The 19,221-nt window shown below is 39.5% G+C and overlaps 1 protein-coding gene across 22 annotated transcripts in view; it reads left to right on the top strand.

The window, feature by feature from the left end:
• Positions 1-19,221, top strand: part of SOX6 (SRY-box transcription factor 6) — a 561,796-nt gene that overhangs the window by 225,349 nt on the left and 317,226 nt on the right. For all 22 annotated transcript variants that reach the window (XM_072985711.2, XM_078383897.1, XM_078383892.1 and 19 more), the window contains one exon: positions 4,314-4,551. In XM_072985711.2, the coding sequence (XP_072841812.1) occupies positions 4,318-4,551 (234 nt within the window). In that variant the 5' untranslated portion in view covers positions 4,314-4,317. The remainder of the gene's footprint in view (positions 1-4,313; positions 4,552-19,221) is intronic.

The following is a 19,221-nucleotide window of genomic DNA, read 5'->3' on the forward strand; positions in this document are numbered from 1 at the left end:
TCATCTCTCTACAACATCAATGTGCTTTTAGGTCTAATAGTGGACTACCTCTCTGTTTCTGCCCTTACTGAAGTTAAGAAGGCTAAATCTACCAGATCTTTAAACCAGTTGTACCTGACTCAATATCAACCATGTAATAACGGTGGCATTCATTATTATTACACATGCCTTTTGAAATAAGACTTGGAACTAGTGGAAGAGTAGACCCACTGAATCAATAGTACTTGTGTAAGTGTTGATTTAACAAAAGTCTGTTGATTCAGGGGTTTTCCCCTAGTTGGGACTAATGAGTGGATTTTGCGCATAATAACAAAATATCAGCCAAAATCCTATTGGATGTTTAAAGGCATGCAAGAGGAATCACTGATATTGCTGCAGCTAATTGTGGCTAATTGACAAGATCTTTGGTGTGTGTCGAATGCACACAGGGTGTGTGATTGGGCATACAGTCAGACACACAACTGAACACCACCAATTAGCCATGTAATTTTTCTGCTTACACATGAATATCCAGCAAGATTCTGGCGATTCTGTTTGTGCATTTATCTGAGTGTTATGCTTTTGAATGCATAACTTTCTTATTGGTTTATCACTGATTCAGCTCTTTATTCAGTATTCTTTGCCCCTTATCTTGCATTATAAAATGAATAATATTTCGAATCATGAAGGAAATGCTTTTAAGTAAGGATGCAACAAAGTTGAAGATCACTTACTAACAGGCACAATAAAGAAAGAACACAAATCAAGATGCCAAAAAATTGATTTTATTCCAATATTATTCCATCAAATAAGGTTTTATACTGGCATAACACAAACATAGGCCAGAATCCTATTAGTTCTGCCCACCAAGGTAAGTCCGTCAGTATAAATCTGAGTACAGAATTGCTGCTTGATGCCAGCAAGTATTTAGCATCACACACTAGCTGCACAACTTCGTGCAAATGCCAATGATGACCTTTTAACCAGTGGCAATATGCTGTTGATATTTATGGTGATAGATTTATCCATTCTTCAAATGTATTCGAGACATTCATTTTCCCCCCAGTACAATCACCCCTCAACTTACAAACGGCCCTAGTTACAAACTTTTCGACTTACAAACTGCTCTGATAGAAAAATATTGACTCAACTTGCAAAGTTAGATTCGAGTTACGAACTGAAAAAAAATGTGTGGGAGGTGGGGAAAACGCGAAATTTGAACTTTCAGTTAACTGTTGGCCAGTGAAGAGGGTGCCTGTCTGCTTCCTTGCTCTTCCCAGTGTTTTGAGAGTGAATTTGGAAACAGTCTTCAAACTGCCTGGTACTGCCTGGTATTGCCTGGTACAGTGCTGTACGGACTGTATTTTTATTTTTTGGCTTTTTAAATTTTTTTTGATATTTGGATTTTTTAAAAGGTGTTCCCTCCTTCCTCTGCTGGCCCCCTTTCCCCCAAAAGGTGCTTGTATTTGCTTGTCTTGATTGAAAAGGTGCTTTTCAAGGTGATCCGTTGTCTTTTTTTTTTTTTTCTTTTTTTTTATTTAGGAACAGGGATAGAGGGTACAAAAAGAAAGAGGGGATAGGAAAGGAAAAATGGTTTTGGGGGATAGGAGAGCATAAAGTATAACATCATCCAATCAATTCATATTACTAATACATATCAACTTTTTGCTTTTTCACAGTTTGATTACCCTCCTGCTTTTATCTTATCATTTAATTTTAATTTTATTCTATGTTATTCCAACATTGTCTGGTAGCTGCTGCCATTTATACAATACATCCCATCGTTCAGTTTCTTTTTGAATTGAACAGTCTTTCAGCCCATCTGACAGAATATCCATTTTTTTCACTTCCCATATTTTCACCATAAAATTATCTGGTTTCAGTATCTCTGCCTCCTTAAGATTTTTGTCATAATGCTTTTTAATTTTGGAAGCTGCATGGGTCACTGGATAACTCTCTACTGCATTCATATTACCTGGTGTCATGTCTAATACAGACGATTCTAAAGTCTGTACAACTTCATTTAAGTTTTGTTTGGCATCTACTGTCCCCTCTTTCGTCCCTTTCATCAAATCTTCTATTTTGCTAAGACCTGCATTCACTTGCTGGAACCCTGATAATATTAGCCTTTGTATATTAATCTGCCATTCCTTTTCTATTTCTTGCACCACTATTCCAGAATTTTGGGATTGAACAGACCAAGTCTCCATTTGTTCTTTTGAATTTTTGGGGTCCATCTCAGGCTTTGGGGTTTGTATAAATACCACAATAATCACCCCCTAGAAATCCTTCCACAGTTTCCACAATTTTATCAACAATTCAAACCCCTCATCATAAACCTCCCCTTAAATCTCCCTCCAATCTTTGTCCAAATATTGTAGTATAAAAATCAACTTTTAGCCCAGCAAATACAATATCAATTAGAACCGTGACGCAGTTATTTCTTCTTCTCCTGAGTTTAGCAAGCTTCTATTATTCGACTCACACGCGGTCACAAACAAAACAACAGTCACAGAGTCTCAAACTGTCCAGTAGATTGTCCTTGGAGCTCGTCTTGTGATCTTCATTAACCCCTTAATGCTCCTTAGTCCAGTCGGCCACGTCAGCTCCTTCTCCCGAAAACCACCAGATTCTATTATTTATAGTTCACAAAGTCCAGAGAAGGCAAAGAGTAACGTATCCCAGCCACACTGCATCCACCGAAGTCTCTTAAATCCAGTCAGACGGTGTTGCTGTCTGGGATTCTTCTCCAGAAACATAAGATTTATTTTTCCATCTCAGACTCTCGGCTTTAGAATCAGCCTGGCGTTTTAATAGTTCACTTGGAGAAGCTTAGTTTCGCTTTTGAGTCAGACTGATAAGATAAACCTGCCGCTGCATTTATTCTTTCAGCCAAATATTTTCATTCTTATTTCAGCTTAATGAGGCTGTTTCATAAATCAGAGGCTTCGGCTTACTTACTTGTTATATATTTTTAGTTTATATTGATTGCTCTCCTCTCCCCCGGTAAAGGGTTCCTCGCAGCTCAGTGCCAAAAAATGGCGCCCGCTCCAGTCCGTGCACGGTGATTTCTTCAGAAGAAAAAAGTCCGGGTCTGCCTCTCTTTCTTCTCCTTCTGCTGCTCACCATCTGCTTCAGAGAGACTTCTTCTAGACTCTCCTTTGATCCCCATTTCAGAAGGGGGATCCCGGACCGGAGGGTTCCAGCTTTTTCCAGAGAGAGCTCCTCTCTGGAGTTGCTGGCAGCACCGCAACAAAGCCCCGCCTCCAAGGTGATCCGTTGTCTGAAAGGTGCTTGGTTATTCCCAGAAGGTGCTTTTCTTGGCTGAAAAGGTGCTTTTCAAGGTGTTCTGTTGAAAAGGTGCCTGTTCTCTCCTTCCCTCCCTCTTTTCTTTCCTTTTTTTAAACCTAAGTCATCCTAGGTTAAAAGGAAAAAAAGAAAAAAGTCTGCCCCTAGTGGTAGGAACGGATTAACTGGCTTTGCATTAGTTCCTATGGGAACTAATGATTCGAGTTACAAACCTTCCCTCGACCTAAAAACCAAAAACAGCCAGAACGGATTAATTGGTTTTCAGTGCATTCCTATGGGAAATGCTGATTCTACTTACGAACTTTTCGACTTACAAACTTCCTTCTGGAATGGATTAAGTTTGTAAGTCAAGGGTTGACTGTATCTTGAGACTTGTTCTCTCTATATTATGAATTACTTGTAACTGGGTTTGATACATCAGAAAGAGACTTGTTACATTATACTATCAGTCATTGCTTATTTGTGTTGGCAGTACCTCCAGACTTTTGGTTTATAGGTACAATGCCATACTGGTTGGTGAGCAGCTACTCTTTACACAATCTATAGAACTTATTTAAAGATGGTTGGTCTACACTTTAAGATGTTATTAGCAAATGTCTTAAATTTTCCTAAAAGAAAGCATTATATGGACCAGGTAGTATTGCGATTAGTGGGGTTTTAAACTGTTTGATACTTGCTAAGTGCCAAAATAATCTCTGCCCCCCCCCACTCCAAATGCCAGGAGTGATCCATTGAGGTAAATCCATATTGGTTCCCCAGCACATGTTTTTGCATTAAAATAATTTTAAAAAGACATTGCAGAATAACATGAATAAGCTCAATTGAACATACTGTGCTTTTTGTTGAGTAAGCAAGCATAGGATTTTTCCATTGGCACTCAGACCATAAAATCTACTGCCATCAAATTAATGCTCCCTTTGTATCCTTTTTGGAGTTATTCTTTTTCTTTGTTTTACTTCCAGCCTGGCATTTTCATTTAATATGTTTTGGTATGTTTTTTTTTTCCTGTTCTTCTCTTTTTGTAGAAGAATGTCTTCCAAGCAGGCCACCTCTCCATTTGCAGCTGATGGAGAGGAAGCAATGACCCAGGACTTAGCATCACAAGAACAGGAAGAAGGCAACAATGAAGAGCTTGCGGCTTCCCATCTGCCTCTGCACACCATATTGCACAACAAACCTCACTCTGAGGAGCTACCGACTCTAGTCAACACAATTCAACAAGACGCTGACTGGAACAGTGTTATCTCAACTCAGCATAGAATGGTATGTCCTAAATCAGTGGCAATTTTCGGAGTCCTGTTGAGTGCAACTCTTGATAATAACGATATTTAACAATGTCATAATAGGTTAGGTTGAACAGATTGCTAAACTGTGGTGCATTCTTAATTAGAAAAAGAAAAGGTACCAACCTTTTTGAGATAGTAGTGATAGCAAACTTAATCCCTTCCTGAAGGTTCTTGAACGGTATCACCTTGAACAGGAAACGTCTCTCTATATTATGTAAGATGAGATGTGCAATTGCAGTTTTCTAGATTGTGTTGGACTGCATCTCCAATCAAACCTAGCCAGTAGAGTCAATGGAATGCTGTGAACCAAGGTCTCTTTGTCCTGCCTTGATGCAAACTGGCATCTACCCAAACCTCTTAAGGGGAAGAGTGGAACATGCCTCAAATACATGATCAACATCATTATCACCAGCACCACCAACACCAATTGCTATGCCTGATTTACTTCTTAACATCATTTACTGCCTCAATATCTTTTGTGGCCACAAAGCCTCTTAGCGGCTAAACCAATGTGATGATTGCAGGCAATAATTGGTTAATCAGGAAACCAAACAGCTGTAAGCATTTTTATGGCTTGCCCTTTCTCTAATGCATATTCCATTTCAGTAAAGTGAACTACTTTTCTTCCTTCTGCTTACTGTAATGTTAGCCTGGGGTTCAAGCACTTAGCCTTAAATGATAATTTTGACACAGTCTCTGTGTCTTCTACCCTGTAGATAATATGTATCATAGAGAGACCCAGTTTGTCATCTGTTGGGCTCTGTACATCTCCCTTGGTTGTGTTAGCATTTGAAAAATACAATATGTCTCATTTTAGCCTGCTGCCATAGGCAAAGCAGTTTTAAAAATTGACCTATGACTCAGGAATATCTGACAGTGACACTGAAGTTATGGGTGTACATTGTGTAGATAAGACACAAGAAATGGTTGTAATGTTTGTTTCTTTCCTCAGTACCTGACACATAGAATGTCCTCTGCATGTAGACCATATAGTCATAGTCTTAGGTCATTTCCCTGTAGACTACTTACTGTGTTGGCTGTATAATCTCCTGCAGTAGAACTCTATCCTGTGCCCTGAGAGTTACAAAATATGTCTTTCGCTGTGTGGGAAGAGCCGGTGTTGCACTTCCTCCCTGCAGCATAATTATCTCTTTGGGAAAGTGAGAAGGGGTAATAAGTAGAACTTCAACATGGAGGGGAAATCCTTTGAGTCCAAAAAGGCCTCAAAAAGCCTTGTGGAGCAGTAGTTACAGCCAAAACTCTGCTCATGGTCAGTGTTTGCTATCAATGGATCTGACAGCTGGCTCAAGATTGACTCAGCCCTTCATCTTTTCGAAGCTGGTAAGCTTGCTGGAGGGTGGGTGAGGGCAGTGTGGAGCTTTCATAATTAAATCGAGTGTTTTAAGCACTCTGCACAGTTCTGGATTTCTGTTAAATTTCTTTTTTTGCTACAAGGTATAAGTACAGAAATCCAAAGAGACTAGCTACAAGTTCCCCAGAGTCCACCCCTTTCTCATTAACTAGCACTTAAAGTCTCAGTACGTCTCTCTGAGATATTTGTAGGAGAAAGAATAAAAAACATTTCTTTACTTAAAGTTTCTTGAAATTATAGACTTGTGTATACTGCTTTCTTTGCTACACACATACCGACAACAAAATGAAGATCAGCTGAACAGCAACAAACAATTGCTGCCAACTGGGCTCTCTTCAAATTTCAAAAGCTGGAATGAACAATTGGTTAGTGTTGGATAAATAGACAATCATCCCAGCCCCAAAAAATCCCTCCCAGTCACTCAAGCTGCAGATAGCATGTGAGGTTGTAAATAAAATTCCAACACAACATTATCAATTTTTTGCGAAGGCTTTCATGGCTAGGATCTAATGGTTGTTGTGGGGTTTTCAGGCTCTTTGGCCATGTTCCGAAGGTTGTTCTTCCTAAAGTTTTGCCAATACAATTAATACTCAACTCCCAAGCAAACTATACCAGAGCACAAAGTGTTGTCCTCTGAAGATGCCGGCCACAGAGACTGGCGAAACATTAGGAACAACAACCTTCAGAACACGGCCAAAGAGCCCGAAAAACCCACAACAACCATTATCAATTTTTGTCAGAATTTTTGTGAATCGTCCCAAACTAAAATGACTGCTGCTTTATATAAATATTTGAAGCAATAGATCAGGGTGTGCAAGATATAGCCTGTGGTTTGCATGCAGCCTATGGAAGCATTTTTGTAACACCTTAGCACCCCTGCCATCCAGTCTGAAGGACATGAAAAATCTAGCTGCATTCAAGCATTTTAAAGGCATTCCGACTTAGGCTTTTTCAATGATGCAATGATGAAAAAAAGAGCGTACATATTTGGAAAACTGATCATAATTGACAAACCCACCACCAACACTTGCCACCTCTGTTCCCTTACAACCCCTCCTTCCCATCCAGCAATGCAGTTCTAAGATGATTATTATCTAGAATTATTTCTTCTACCTCCTTTTGCAGCTGCTCCTTCCAGGCAGAAAGGGGAGTCGTGTAAGACTAGGTTGGTGCTGACTTATCTGGAAGCAAGTCCATTGGTTTCTTTGGTGCTTATCTCTATGCCTGGGATTCCACAATAAAACTCACTTCTATGAGTGCTTCTGATACCTGTCTGCACTCTTTCCCTCCATTCCACTCTTTCTGAACATTTCCCTCAACTCTGAGTTGCTATTTATTTTGTTCTGCTTACAGTAGGGCAGAGGTGGGGAGATAAACACAATAAATGCTGGTACACAGCAAACCTGTTGTCTTTCGAGCTGGCCAAGCACTTTCCAGCAGTGATGTCTAAAGCTACTCACCTGTCCTTCCTGCTCTGAAGCCCTCGTTTTCAATATAGATTTATCCCTGCCTACCTATCTTTTTCCCTCTCAGCTCAGGATCTCACTCTCATGTTGGACCAGTAACAGTACCTAGTATTGGTACATGGTTTGCTCCTGCCTCTTCCCCTCTCTCAACAGATTCAGGAAACACCTGATTTCCTCTCTGTTCCTTTCTGTGACACTGGCTGTCTTGTGGTAGTGTTGCCCATGTGTTGCTCTTTTACCGCCTGGTGTCACCAGAACTAGGAGATTGTGTGTGTGTGTGGTGGTGGTGGAGGAACGCAATACTTTCCTGGATATTCAGGGAACGTTTCCCAATTCTGAATATATACAGGACATCTGCCTTTTCTTTACTATCAAGCTTCTCATAAGAAGCTCTTTCTTTGCTAATACTTGGATAAAATGTATTTCCTCTCTGTAGTTGTAAGTAATTCTGAGAGGATTCCCAATCTTCTGAGGTTCCCCCAAGGCACAACCTGTCTCCTCAAGTTGTGTAATGAAAGAAAAATATGAGTCTGAATCCAGGTGTTCGAGGTTTAAGAAATTAAATGTGATCAAATGTGCTGCTTTTGTAGTAACTGATCTTTTATGTTCATTTCATATATTAAGAATTGATTTTTTAAAGAGAGAGAGAGAGAGACAAGACATGATATTGAATTACATTGTGGGCAGTTCCAAATCTTCATCCAGATGTATTTCTCTACTACTGCAACTTTATGACAACACACGCTGTACCTCCCAGAAGTTAAAGTAGCCACACGTTTATTCTCTTTCGTCAGATTTCTGACAAAGGTGTACAAACGTCACTCAAGTGCCTGAACATACTGGTTTCACTTTTCTTGTTTCAAATATATATATATATATATACACACACATATATATATCACAGTTGGGTGGTGCTGGTGGAATTCTAGCCTTCTTGGATAAAGTTCCAGAAAATTGTTAGCACCGAAACCACATCTCCTTGAGGAGATATTTGATCGGCTGTACATAATTCTTCAAGTGATTTCTCCTAACTGATGGACTGCTTATGACTGAAAGTATTTGGTCCTAAGTAGAATTTGACATTCTGGGAGCCTTCTTTTTGTATGGTGCCACAGAAAGGCAAGGAGTTGGAAAAGTGAGGAAAAGGGTGCCTGTGCCCAAAATAATGGGAAATTAAAAAGCTACTATTGTGACTATAATATTTAACAAGCCCTCTTCTTATGGTTGAATTCATCGGTTCTGTAGAGTTGAGACAGGCCTTTTGGAGCTATGACTGCTTGACAGAGATGGCGGGTATTCCCTTATGATTGCTCATGGAACAGTTTTCGTCAGAAGTGGAAACTTTTTTTCGGCTGTTAATTCCGACAGTCCACTAGCGAACATGGACAGAGCTTTTCTAAGCTCTGATTTTTTGTGTTCTTTACAGAGGAGTCTTGTTACTGGAGGGAGAGGGCACTCCCCGATGAATACTAGGTGGGCCACAAGTCATCCCTAGTGCCCTGGGCAGGGTCAGGACTCACAGCGCTTGCAGTGCATTTAGTAATCAAATCTCCTTTCCTTCCAATTTGTCCATAAATTCAGAGCGATGAAACACGTGCCAGTGCCTGATCTAAGAGAATTTTCACTGTAGCAGTCAGGTACAGTGTGGGAGACAGATGTGTATTGGTGCTTCTTGTGAGTTGTTACATGGGAATCATTGCATTTAAATCAGAACTGTCTTAGGTAAGTCACTGTAGTAGAAGAAGAGTAATGTTTTCTGGTGATGGAACTTGAAGTTTGAATGACAATACAATTTTCAAACAGAAGAAAACAATTTCAGATGTGTTAATACTCTAAAAAAAAGAATGTTTCTATAGAAGGCAAAATATTTCACTGGGAGCCTGTACCTGCTGCAATTAACATGGAAACTATTTGACTTAAACGCAGATATCCATCAAGCTAGTATGGTGTAGTGGATAGAGTGATGAACTAAAACCCAGGAGACCTGGCTTACAATCTTTCTTGGCCATGGAAATCCGCTGGGGAGATGGCAGTGCTAAAACTACTCCTTAACTATCTCACATACCTTGAAAACCTTATTAGGATTGTCATAAGTTGGATGCAACTTGATGACACAAAAACATAGCACAATGTCTATTAACAAGCCAGAACGCATCATCTACAGAGCCCTCACAGAATGTTGTAGTTTTAGAATAACATGGGCAACAGAATAGAATAGAATAGAATAGAATAGAACAGAATCGAATAGAATAGAATGGTTCTGTTATAAATGTCAGAATAAAACTGGATGATTTCAGGCATTGTCACCTACACACACAAACCCTTCATTGCATACATTGACATGGCATTTGATGCATGTCTTGTAGCACCTGCTGTGGAGTGTTAAGAGAAAGTGATATATCCCTTACATTTCTCTATGGTAAACATTGCCGTAAGCATTTGTGAGCCTCACATAAAAAGAGAGCATTTATAAGACATAAAGGTATCTCATAAAACTGTTATGAATTAGGATATCGCTGGCCAAATTCCAGAATAGATAATCCTTATAAACAAGGAGGGATGTTCTAGCCCATGTGTGATTGTCAGTGACATGGTATGTTAAAAAGATTAATGTTTCAGGGCAGTGAAAGATGTTACTTTTGGATTTTTCATAACCTGAGGAACTAAGTGAAGGTTCATGGTATTCTTTGCTCACCGCTGCAAAAATATTTCACATCCACAGCTTCACTCTGCTGAGCAGAGATGCAAAACCCGTATTTCTCCCCAAGCTGTCAAAGTACAAAAGAAAATGTAAAAAAGTCTTGCACAGATGTAGCAAAGTACTGGATTTTGTCTTCTGGCAGGTGCTCAATATGCAGCCCACATAATCACATGTTAATGACTGGAGTGTGTTAATCAGAAGGCATACCTGATTCCTTCTCATTGAAAGGAGGAAAGAAACGTAACAATTTACAACATGTAAATGCTGCTGCTTTCAAAATACTCATTGGAAATTGACAGAAATGGGGGTGGGGGTTGTCTTCCAAAGACTGCTATCCACAGAGCTTCAGACACTTGGAAAGGATACAGTGCCCATCTGCTCACCCATGTCCAGATAACAGCTGACATTTATCGTACTGGAAGCACTCTTCCATACTTTCCTGTTATTACCCAGTGGTGGTGGTGGTGATTGGAGAAGCACTCTGAACATGTTTAGAGGAGGTGTGCTCAGATCTTGGATAAATACCTTCTCAGACCAGAATCTCCTGCATCTCCCTACAGAAAAAAAGTTAATCAGGCATGTCATGACATCTTCCTCAAGTCAAGTGAACGATCCATACACACAAGAGAAGTGGTGGGGCTGCTAAGTTATGTTCATAGAAGGAAAAAACATCATCCATTCTGTATGAGGCTAAATAAGGCTGTAATAAGAAACATAATTTCTGAGAAGTGAGTTTCAGTGGAACCATTTGGGAATTACTTCCAAATGAGTACATTTGTGCTGTAATTATCTTATTTATACATCCCCTTCCTTTAGTGGGCAAAACAATGTGTATTGAAATATCCACTTTACAAGAAACATCCCAGATACTGTTCACTGCAAACAATCACCCTATTAAATATTAAACTTTTAGCATTTTCTTTGTCATTTATCTTCCCTGCAGTAAATGCTTCCCTGTCCTTTAATTCTACTTCTACCCTCTCAAGATTTCTTAGTCATAAAGCCTCTACATATGCACAAAGAGCCAGGACACACGACGTTTTAAAATAAAATAAAAATTAAATCAGATAATTTCTTAAGTGTGCATGATTGAAGGTTTTTAATTTTCTTTATTCCCACCTTTTGTGGAGAAAGGAGTAACAATACCAAAGGGATGCCAAAGAGTAGAAATACATTGTCAGTATCTTCAGCTGTGCAGTGGGAAGTACCTCCTTCCAATTGTCTTGAATCCCTCCCGCCCTCCCATAAAATCCAAGGGGCTGGGGCTGAAATACTTGAAGCGGAAGCCACTCCAGGTCTGACATGGCAGTTGTTGCACATTGCTGAATCTGTCAAATGAAGAGCAAGCACAAAAGGAATTTCCAAATGCAGCTGCTATTTCCCATTTGTTAAATCCTTTTATTACACCATGTAAGTACACAGCTGGGAAATACTATAGAGTGGGAGTTAAAACAAAATATTTTGGCTTCCAGACATTCAGAACACACAAAGGACTCAGTGAAAAGCAATTCCTGATATCAAAAGGGAGTGAAAGTTTGAAAACATTCTAGTCAATGTGTAGGATTCAGTGGCGGTGGCTGTTTTTTTTTTTTTTTTGGAGGGGGGAGGGTGTTTTTTTTTAAAAAAATAATAACATGACATTCACCACAGTATATGTTACTGTCTTGTTATAACTTAAGAAGAGCTGTGTACAAAGGATGCCTGAAATTAGTGGGTTCCCCCCCCTAAACATATCTCCTTTTCCCACTTTCTTTTCTTAATCTCGAACAGCTGCATATGGTGAACCCTCAGACCTCTATTCATATGTTGTGAATTGGACCCAGCATGTAACCATTCACATGAGTGATTTACTCCCATCAGCAGCACAACTCTGTTGAAGCTTGTTGAACATGCATCAAGAACTTCAACAAGAAGAGGTCTGTGCTTCCCCAGCAGCCTGTTTCCAAAGTTATGGGGTTTCCCCGAGATATTCAAGGATCTGAGCAACAGAATTGTCCACCTTGATCTAAAGTTTTTACTCCGGGCCTCTCAGAAGTTGAGGGAGGCCCAGGCCACTCCCGATTTTTTGAGGCTCCTGATGTATTAAAATATGAAGAAATGCCAAACAGAACCATAAGAATCATGGTGCATTTTAAATCGGAGGCCCTCCATAAATGTGAGGTCTGAGCCAAATGGCCCTCATGTCATCCCAAACCAGTACCAGGCTCTGGTTTATTACATGATTTAAACACAGAATGAATGATCATATAGTATTTTGTGTGGTACAGTATAAGGTTTGTTAGCTAAATGCAAACCCTTCAGGATGAAAACCAAGATAAAACATTTTGATAAATCAATGGGCAAAATCCTGTTGTGTGGCTTTGCGCTTAGGTGAGTGATCTGCTCATATGAAGTGTAATATCTGAGAAGCCTTTATTCCTTCATTGGGCAAAACCCTGTTGTGTAACTTTGTGCTCAGTGTAATCCAGTTTGGATGGTGGAAATGTTTCATTTACACTAGTTAAAACCTTCCTGTCCTCCTGTTTTAGGTTCTGAGGCTCCCTGGGGATCCCCTTTGCCCTGGAGAAGTCCTCAGGAACTGTTGGATGGGTGGGGAGAGGCTTTAAAAGTCAAAAATCCTTATCTTAGTGGCAGTGATCCAGTGGCAATTTTAATATTTTAAAGGCCTCTGCATCCCAGTCCTGAGGCCCCAGAGGCTTCCCCAGGACAAAATGGAGCTATATGGAGCCTCAGAACCTGAAACTGGGAGGTGGGGAATAGAAAGCTTTTAATGAGTGGAAATTAAATGTTTCTGGTGCCCAATCTATTTTTTGCTGGGCAGAGAGTTAGACAACAGGATTTTGGCCTATAATTTTGCCTAATGCTTCTCAGGTGTTACACTTCATATGAGCAGATTTCTCACCTGAACAGTCATCAGCACAGAACAGTTATCAGCAAGGAAACACTCAAAAGAAACAACAGGCAGAAATTACTCATCACATCACAGCATCCTAGAGTGTCCCTTTGTGTCATTTTTTTTACAGTTCTGAAAATTACACACATGTTCATAAGAGGACTACAGTTTAACTCTTATGTTAAAAGCAAACATATGCATCACATTTCATCATTTCAAACAGACTTTGAGGAGGAGTGCTCACTGTATGCTGCAGCCTATACTTTAGAAATGGTTCAGTGAATTATTTTGAAATGCAGTATCTGATCCATACCCATTTTGAGGCAAGAAACTGCTTTTTTTAAATGGAAAATAACTTTGACAAGTGATTCCAGCAGTTTTAACAAAACCCTCAGCCCCCTACATACTGGTTTTTGACTAGAATTTCTCTTTCTATACTTTTTAGAAATATTGTTACTGTTGGGCCAAGGAGAATGGAAAGTCTCTAAAACAAAATCTTGAACTGCATATATAACTGAAATTTGATGAAACTATAGAACCCACGTGACAGTCAGATTATATGCACCTCTTTTAATGTTGTGGGTGTACAGTCTTGGAATAGAGCTAACATTGTGGATTTGCCTTCCAGCAGTAAGATGAGGCAGTGCAGGGAATGCTTATCAGATCTGTAGATGACATAAAATTGGGCGGAAGAGCTAATGCCCTAGACGATAGAAACAACATTCAAAAAGATCTTGGTAGGCTCGAGGACTGGGCTGAAAACAAGAGAATGAAATTTAACAAGGATAGGTGCAAAGTTCTTCGTCTAGGAAAAAGAAAACCCCATAGTCACAAGATGGCTTAACAATATGGTGCATGAGAAATGTCTTGGAATTGAATATGAGCCAACAGTGCAATGTGGCTGCAAAAAAAAAGGCAAATGCTATTTTAGGATGCATGAATACAAGTATATTCTCCCAATCCCATGAATTACCGTACTAGTTCCCCTCTATTTGGTACTGGTTAGGACTCAAAGGTACTGTGTCTTGTTTGTTTGTTTGTTTGTTTGTTGAGTGATTGATTGATTGATTGATTGATTGATTTAACTTATATGCCGCCCACACTACTCAAAGGTCTCTGGGCGGCTTACAACAATTAAAATACAATTAAAATACATACTCTAAAAATTGCCATCAGGACCCACAGTTGATATTATTTAAATTAAAAGCCTGCTGGAACAGGAAGTTTTTGATCTGGTGCCGAAATGTCATCAGCGTCGTCACCTGACGAATTTCAGTTGGGAGGGCATTCCCTAGTCTGGGGGCAGCTGCCAAAAAGGCCCTTTGTCTACAAGCCATCCCTCTTACCTCCTTGAGGGATGGTTCTTTCAAAAGGGCCCCCCGGCTAGATCTTAACTGCCGGGTAGATTCATATGGAAGGAGGCGGTCCTTCAGGTATCCAGGGCCCAAGCCGTTTAGGGCTTTATATGTCAAAACAAGCACTTTAAATTGGGCCCAGGCAGCAGCTGGTATCCAATGTACAGTAATTTAAACAGAATCGGCTTGATGTGTTCCCTGGCAGTCGCACCACTCACCAGCCGCGCAGCTCGATTCTGGACCAGTTGCAGCCGTCAGACCATCTTCAAAGGCAGCACCACGTAGAGCGCATTGCAGTAATCTATGCGAGATGTTACCAGTGCGTGTGTAACTGTCAGGAGACTAGTTCTAGACACAGTACTTCAAGAAGGATGCTGACAAATTGGAACAAGTTCAAAGGAAGGCAACAAGGATGATCTGGGAATTGGAAGCCAAGCTCTATGAGGAAAGACTGAAAGAACTGGATGTGTTTAGCCTTGAGAAAAGAAGCCTGAGGGAGATATGACAGCAATTTTGAAATACTTGAAAAACTGTCATAGAGAGCAGGGGAGCAGGATCTCATCTCAATCATCTGAGTGCAGGACACATAATAATGAGCTCAAGCGACAGGAAGCCAAATTTCAGTTGAATATCAGAAAAAAACTCCTAATTTTTAAGAGTGGTACAACAATGGAGCCAATTACTTCAGGACGTGGTGAATGTTCTAACGCTGGCGGTATTGAAAAGAAATTTAGATAACTATCTTGCAAATATCCTTTGATTGGAGTCCTACATTGAGCAGGAGCTTGGACTTTATGGCCTTAAAGGCCCCTTCTGACTCCATTATTCTATGATTCTATGAGTGTAGTTTTCAGAATTGTATAAAATGACACAGAGGGACACCATTAATGTTGTGAGGTAATTAATAATTTCTGCCTGGTTTTTTTTTTTTTTTTGTATTTCCTTGTTAAAGAGCACAGTTACAAATGGTTAATGGTTGAAGCTTCAGGGGTTGACATAGTGTTGATTTCATTATTGTTAAACCTAATAATATATAAGATTATCTGCTAGCTGTTAGGCAACCTTTAGTCATCATAACCTGACCACCTGTGTGGTACTTTTTCCAGAATGATATCGTACATCATGTCATGTTGTTTTCTTGTCCTTCCTTTTATGTATAGCAATGATAAATAAAAACATGTAGACCTCCTATTCCTAGTAGTTTGAGCAAAAGATTATGTGTAAATCGAGAATCAAGCTGCGCGGCTGGTGAGTGGTGGGACCACTAGGGAACATATTAAGCTGATTCTGTTTAAGTTACATTGGCTACCAGTTGCTACCCGGGCCCCATTCAAAGTGCTTGTTTTGACATATAAAGCCCTAAATGACTTGGGCCCTGGATACCTGAAGGACCGCCTCCTTGCATATGAACCTACCCGGCAGTTAAGATCTAGCCAGGGGACCCTTCTGAAAGAGCCATCTCTCAAGGAGATAAGAGGGATGGCTTGTAGATAAAAGGCCTTTTCGGCAGCTGCCCCCAGACTATGAAATGCCCTCCCGACTGAGATTTGTCTGGCGCCGACGCTGATGACATTTCGGCGCCAGGTCAAAACCTTCCTGTTCCAGAAAGCTTTTAATTGAAATAATATCAGCTTTGGGTCCGCTAGCAATTTTTAAAGTATATATTTTAAATTGCATTTTAATTATTTTGCCTTTTTATTGTATTTTAAATGTTGTAAGCCGCCCAGAGACCTTTGGGTAGTGTGGGCGGCATATAAGTTATAAACAAACAAACAAACAAACAAATAAATATTTTGAAATTCAGTCTTATTTCCAACACTTATATCTTAATTTTTTTTTCCTGTCAACCAGTTCGGGTAGGCGAGGTGTATATATGCATTTCAATTTTGTTAATGTTCTCCTTCTATTAATTTTATTATTTTGCCTCATGTTTCACTAATGTGTCTGGAAAAATTGTGGACCCTCTGTTTCCATTTTTGAAACATACCAGTCTTTATAAGTGTCCTAACATACATTTCCTAACATGCCAATCTTTACACATATCAGGCAAAAGCAAAAAGGCTAAAGCATTCTGAGGAATGCTTGAGCGATTAGGGTATGTTTAACCTGCAAAAGAGCAGGCTGAGAGGGAAGCATGCTTTTTGCATAGGGTTGGATGTGAAGTAATAGATTCAAATGACAAGAAATGAGCTTTTGACAAATATTAGAAAGAACTTCCTGGTGGTAAGAGCTATTCAATTATGGAATGTACTATCTCAGAAGGTAATGGACTCTTCTGCATTGGAGACTTTTAAGCAGAGGTTGGATGGTCATTTGTCAAGGATAGTATAGTTATGGATTTCCCACTTTGGTTGAAGGTTGGATTCAATGACATTTTGAGTCTATTTCAGCTCTTTTGTTCATTGATTGTGTGACTGTGATTATGTTCATTCCCCTCTCCTCTTTGGATCTTACTTTTTAGCTCAGCATTTCAAAGTAACTTTTTTTAACTTCATAGAAATAAAGAGCCCGAAAAACCTACAACAACTAACTTTTCTTATTTAATGGGGATGTGTTCTCAGGTAGTAATCCCAATGTCACTGCAATAATTCCAATTGTTTCACTGACCATGGGCATATTGGTCATTTCACATATAATTGTTCTTTGAGATCAAATAAGCAAATAATCTCATTCACTCCAGTATGTTTCTCTTCAGAAATGTTTACCTCCTTTTCTTGGAACACATGTGCCCAAAATCTAATTGTGGGGATTGGAGAGTAGCTAACATACTATTCTTGTATATCTGTTTTGTTGAACCCTCTTAAATTAATGTGGTGTCTGGAATGTTTTTTGTAAACATTTGCTTTCATTATATGCTACTTCAGCTCCAAGTGCCAGTGTGCTGTCAGATCCTGGAATAAAAATCTTTCTGGATATCCAACTTTCTTAGGGTGCTAATAATATGCATGTGTCCTATTAAGTACAGTGACTGATAAATATATCTTTATAACTGAGATGCCTGAAATGCATAGAAATAAAGAGCTCAAGCAACTCATTCATGTTGCTAATATTTATTTTCTGCTCTGCTGGCCATTCATACAAATGCTTTCTTTGAACTCCTATAGAATTAAAAGTTGTTTTGTGTTTGCAAGTGTTCTTGTTGGCTACTGAACAGGAAAGTATTAACAGCTTCCAGTTTATGATCAAACCTATAATGCAGAATTATTTTTTTTAAATCTAGCTTGCTTATTTCTTGTTGCTGTTCCTCACTCTCTGCTTGTTTTCTGTTCTTAATTTAGTATAAAAACAAAGCATAGGTATTTAACCGTCTGAGGGGCATTTCTATATGAATTGGGTTTATGGTGTGTTAGTCTATCGTGGCAGTCTTATTTGACACCCTTGTGTACATGACTATAATTCTAGAGAGTCCTCTCATGAGGAACAAGATATCTTGTTTGGGTCAAGGAACATGTCACTTATCTGATCTTGCTCTCAAGGCTGTAAGAACTACTGGCTGGCCTCAGTAGTCCTCTTCATGAAGACAAGCAAAAATTTGAGTGCTTTTTGCAATTTCTAAAGGTGGCATAGTAGAGCCAATCATCCTTTAGACTAGGTTCAGAACTTGCTCTAGAATCCACACAGTTGTTGTAATAAAAATAAAATTATTTCCATAAAATACAGAAGATGGAAAACAAAGAGCTGTCGCCAGGTTTGGGCGTAGTGCAACAAGAGTTCAGTGTCAAGTTTGTGTTGAAGAATTGGTGCCTTGCCTCTGTTCTGTCTGCTTTGTTTCTCTGCTGTGCCTACCCATTGCAATTAGGATGAAATCAGGTATACATTTGGTGTCACTAGCTCTACCTGAGGTTATCAACTTATGTTTGACTGCACCTAGTTTCATTAAAATTGACATTGGTCAATTTTGACAGGGGAGTTAGTTGGAACTATGGCAGTAGAGGTGGGCCATGTGCAGCCAATTCCATAGCCTGCTGTAAGTTTTGAAACCAAGGTTTCATTGCATGTTTGTGGTGGGCTCAAGTGCCAGCAATGCCATTGGCCCACATGCTGCTCAAGACGTCATCAAAGAAAAATATTTTCTGCAGATAGGCTAGATGAAAAACAACCCCTTTGATGTAAACACCACCACCTTAAAATTCTCTTCTCTGTACACACATGCAGAGTGACTTTTTAAAAACAAACTCACGAAGGACGCTGAGAGAAAATAAAGGAAAATAACCTCAGGCTTTGTACATCAAACATAAGGGAATACTTTGGACAGTTGTGGAAGCGTATAACACTCTGTTTGGCATATAACAAATTGTTACAGCAGTGATTTGCCTTTCAAGTAGCTAATCCCACAGATGGGTCAGATTCCCAAATAAAATGTCAAGGAAAGTCTTTCCTTGTACCCTTGTTTCCCACCTGTCCAGTTTGCACTGCAATTTTCAGCCAGCTCAACTCAACACAACTCTTGTCATTGGTACAAAGAGCAAATGTCTTATTGCCTCCCTTACTTTTGTTTTGTCAAATGTCTGCCTGGTGTGTGTGTGTGTGGGGAGGTAGCTTCTAAATGTCTTGAATTATATTGTTTTAGATATTGGTGTCATTTGCATTTCTAAAGGTGTCAGACAGTATTTTTCCAAGTCCATTGGACCTGGTTGGTATTCCTGCATAGAAACAGTTCATTTGCTACAACTCCAGAATTTCTTATTATAGTCCCCCAATTACCAGATGAATTAATAGTCCTCCCATTTGCTTAATCCCTTGAATGCCATCCTGTTTATGCAGCTCTCCTGTTGACTTCATGCCTTTTGTCAGTGATCAGAAAGAGGTCCTACTCAGTGTCTGATAATTTTTCAAAGGAATAGTGCTTCCCTTAGTCTG

This window comes from Pogona vitticeps, chromosome 1, assembly GCF_051106095.1.
Source record: "Pogona vitticeps strain Pit_001003342236 chromosome 1, PviZW2.1, whole genome shotgun sequence".
NCBI classification, from domain to species: Eukaryota; Metazoa; Chordata; class Lepidosauria; order Squamata; family Agamidae; genus Pogona; species Pogona vitticeps.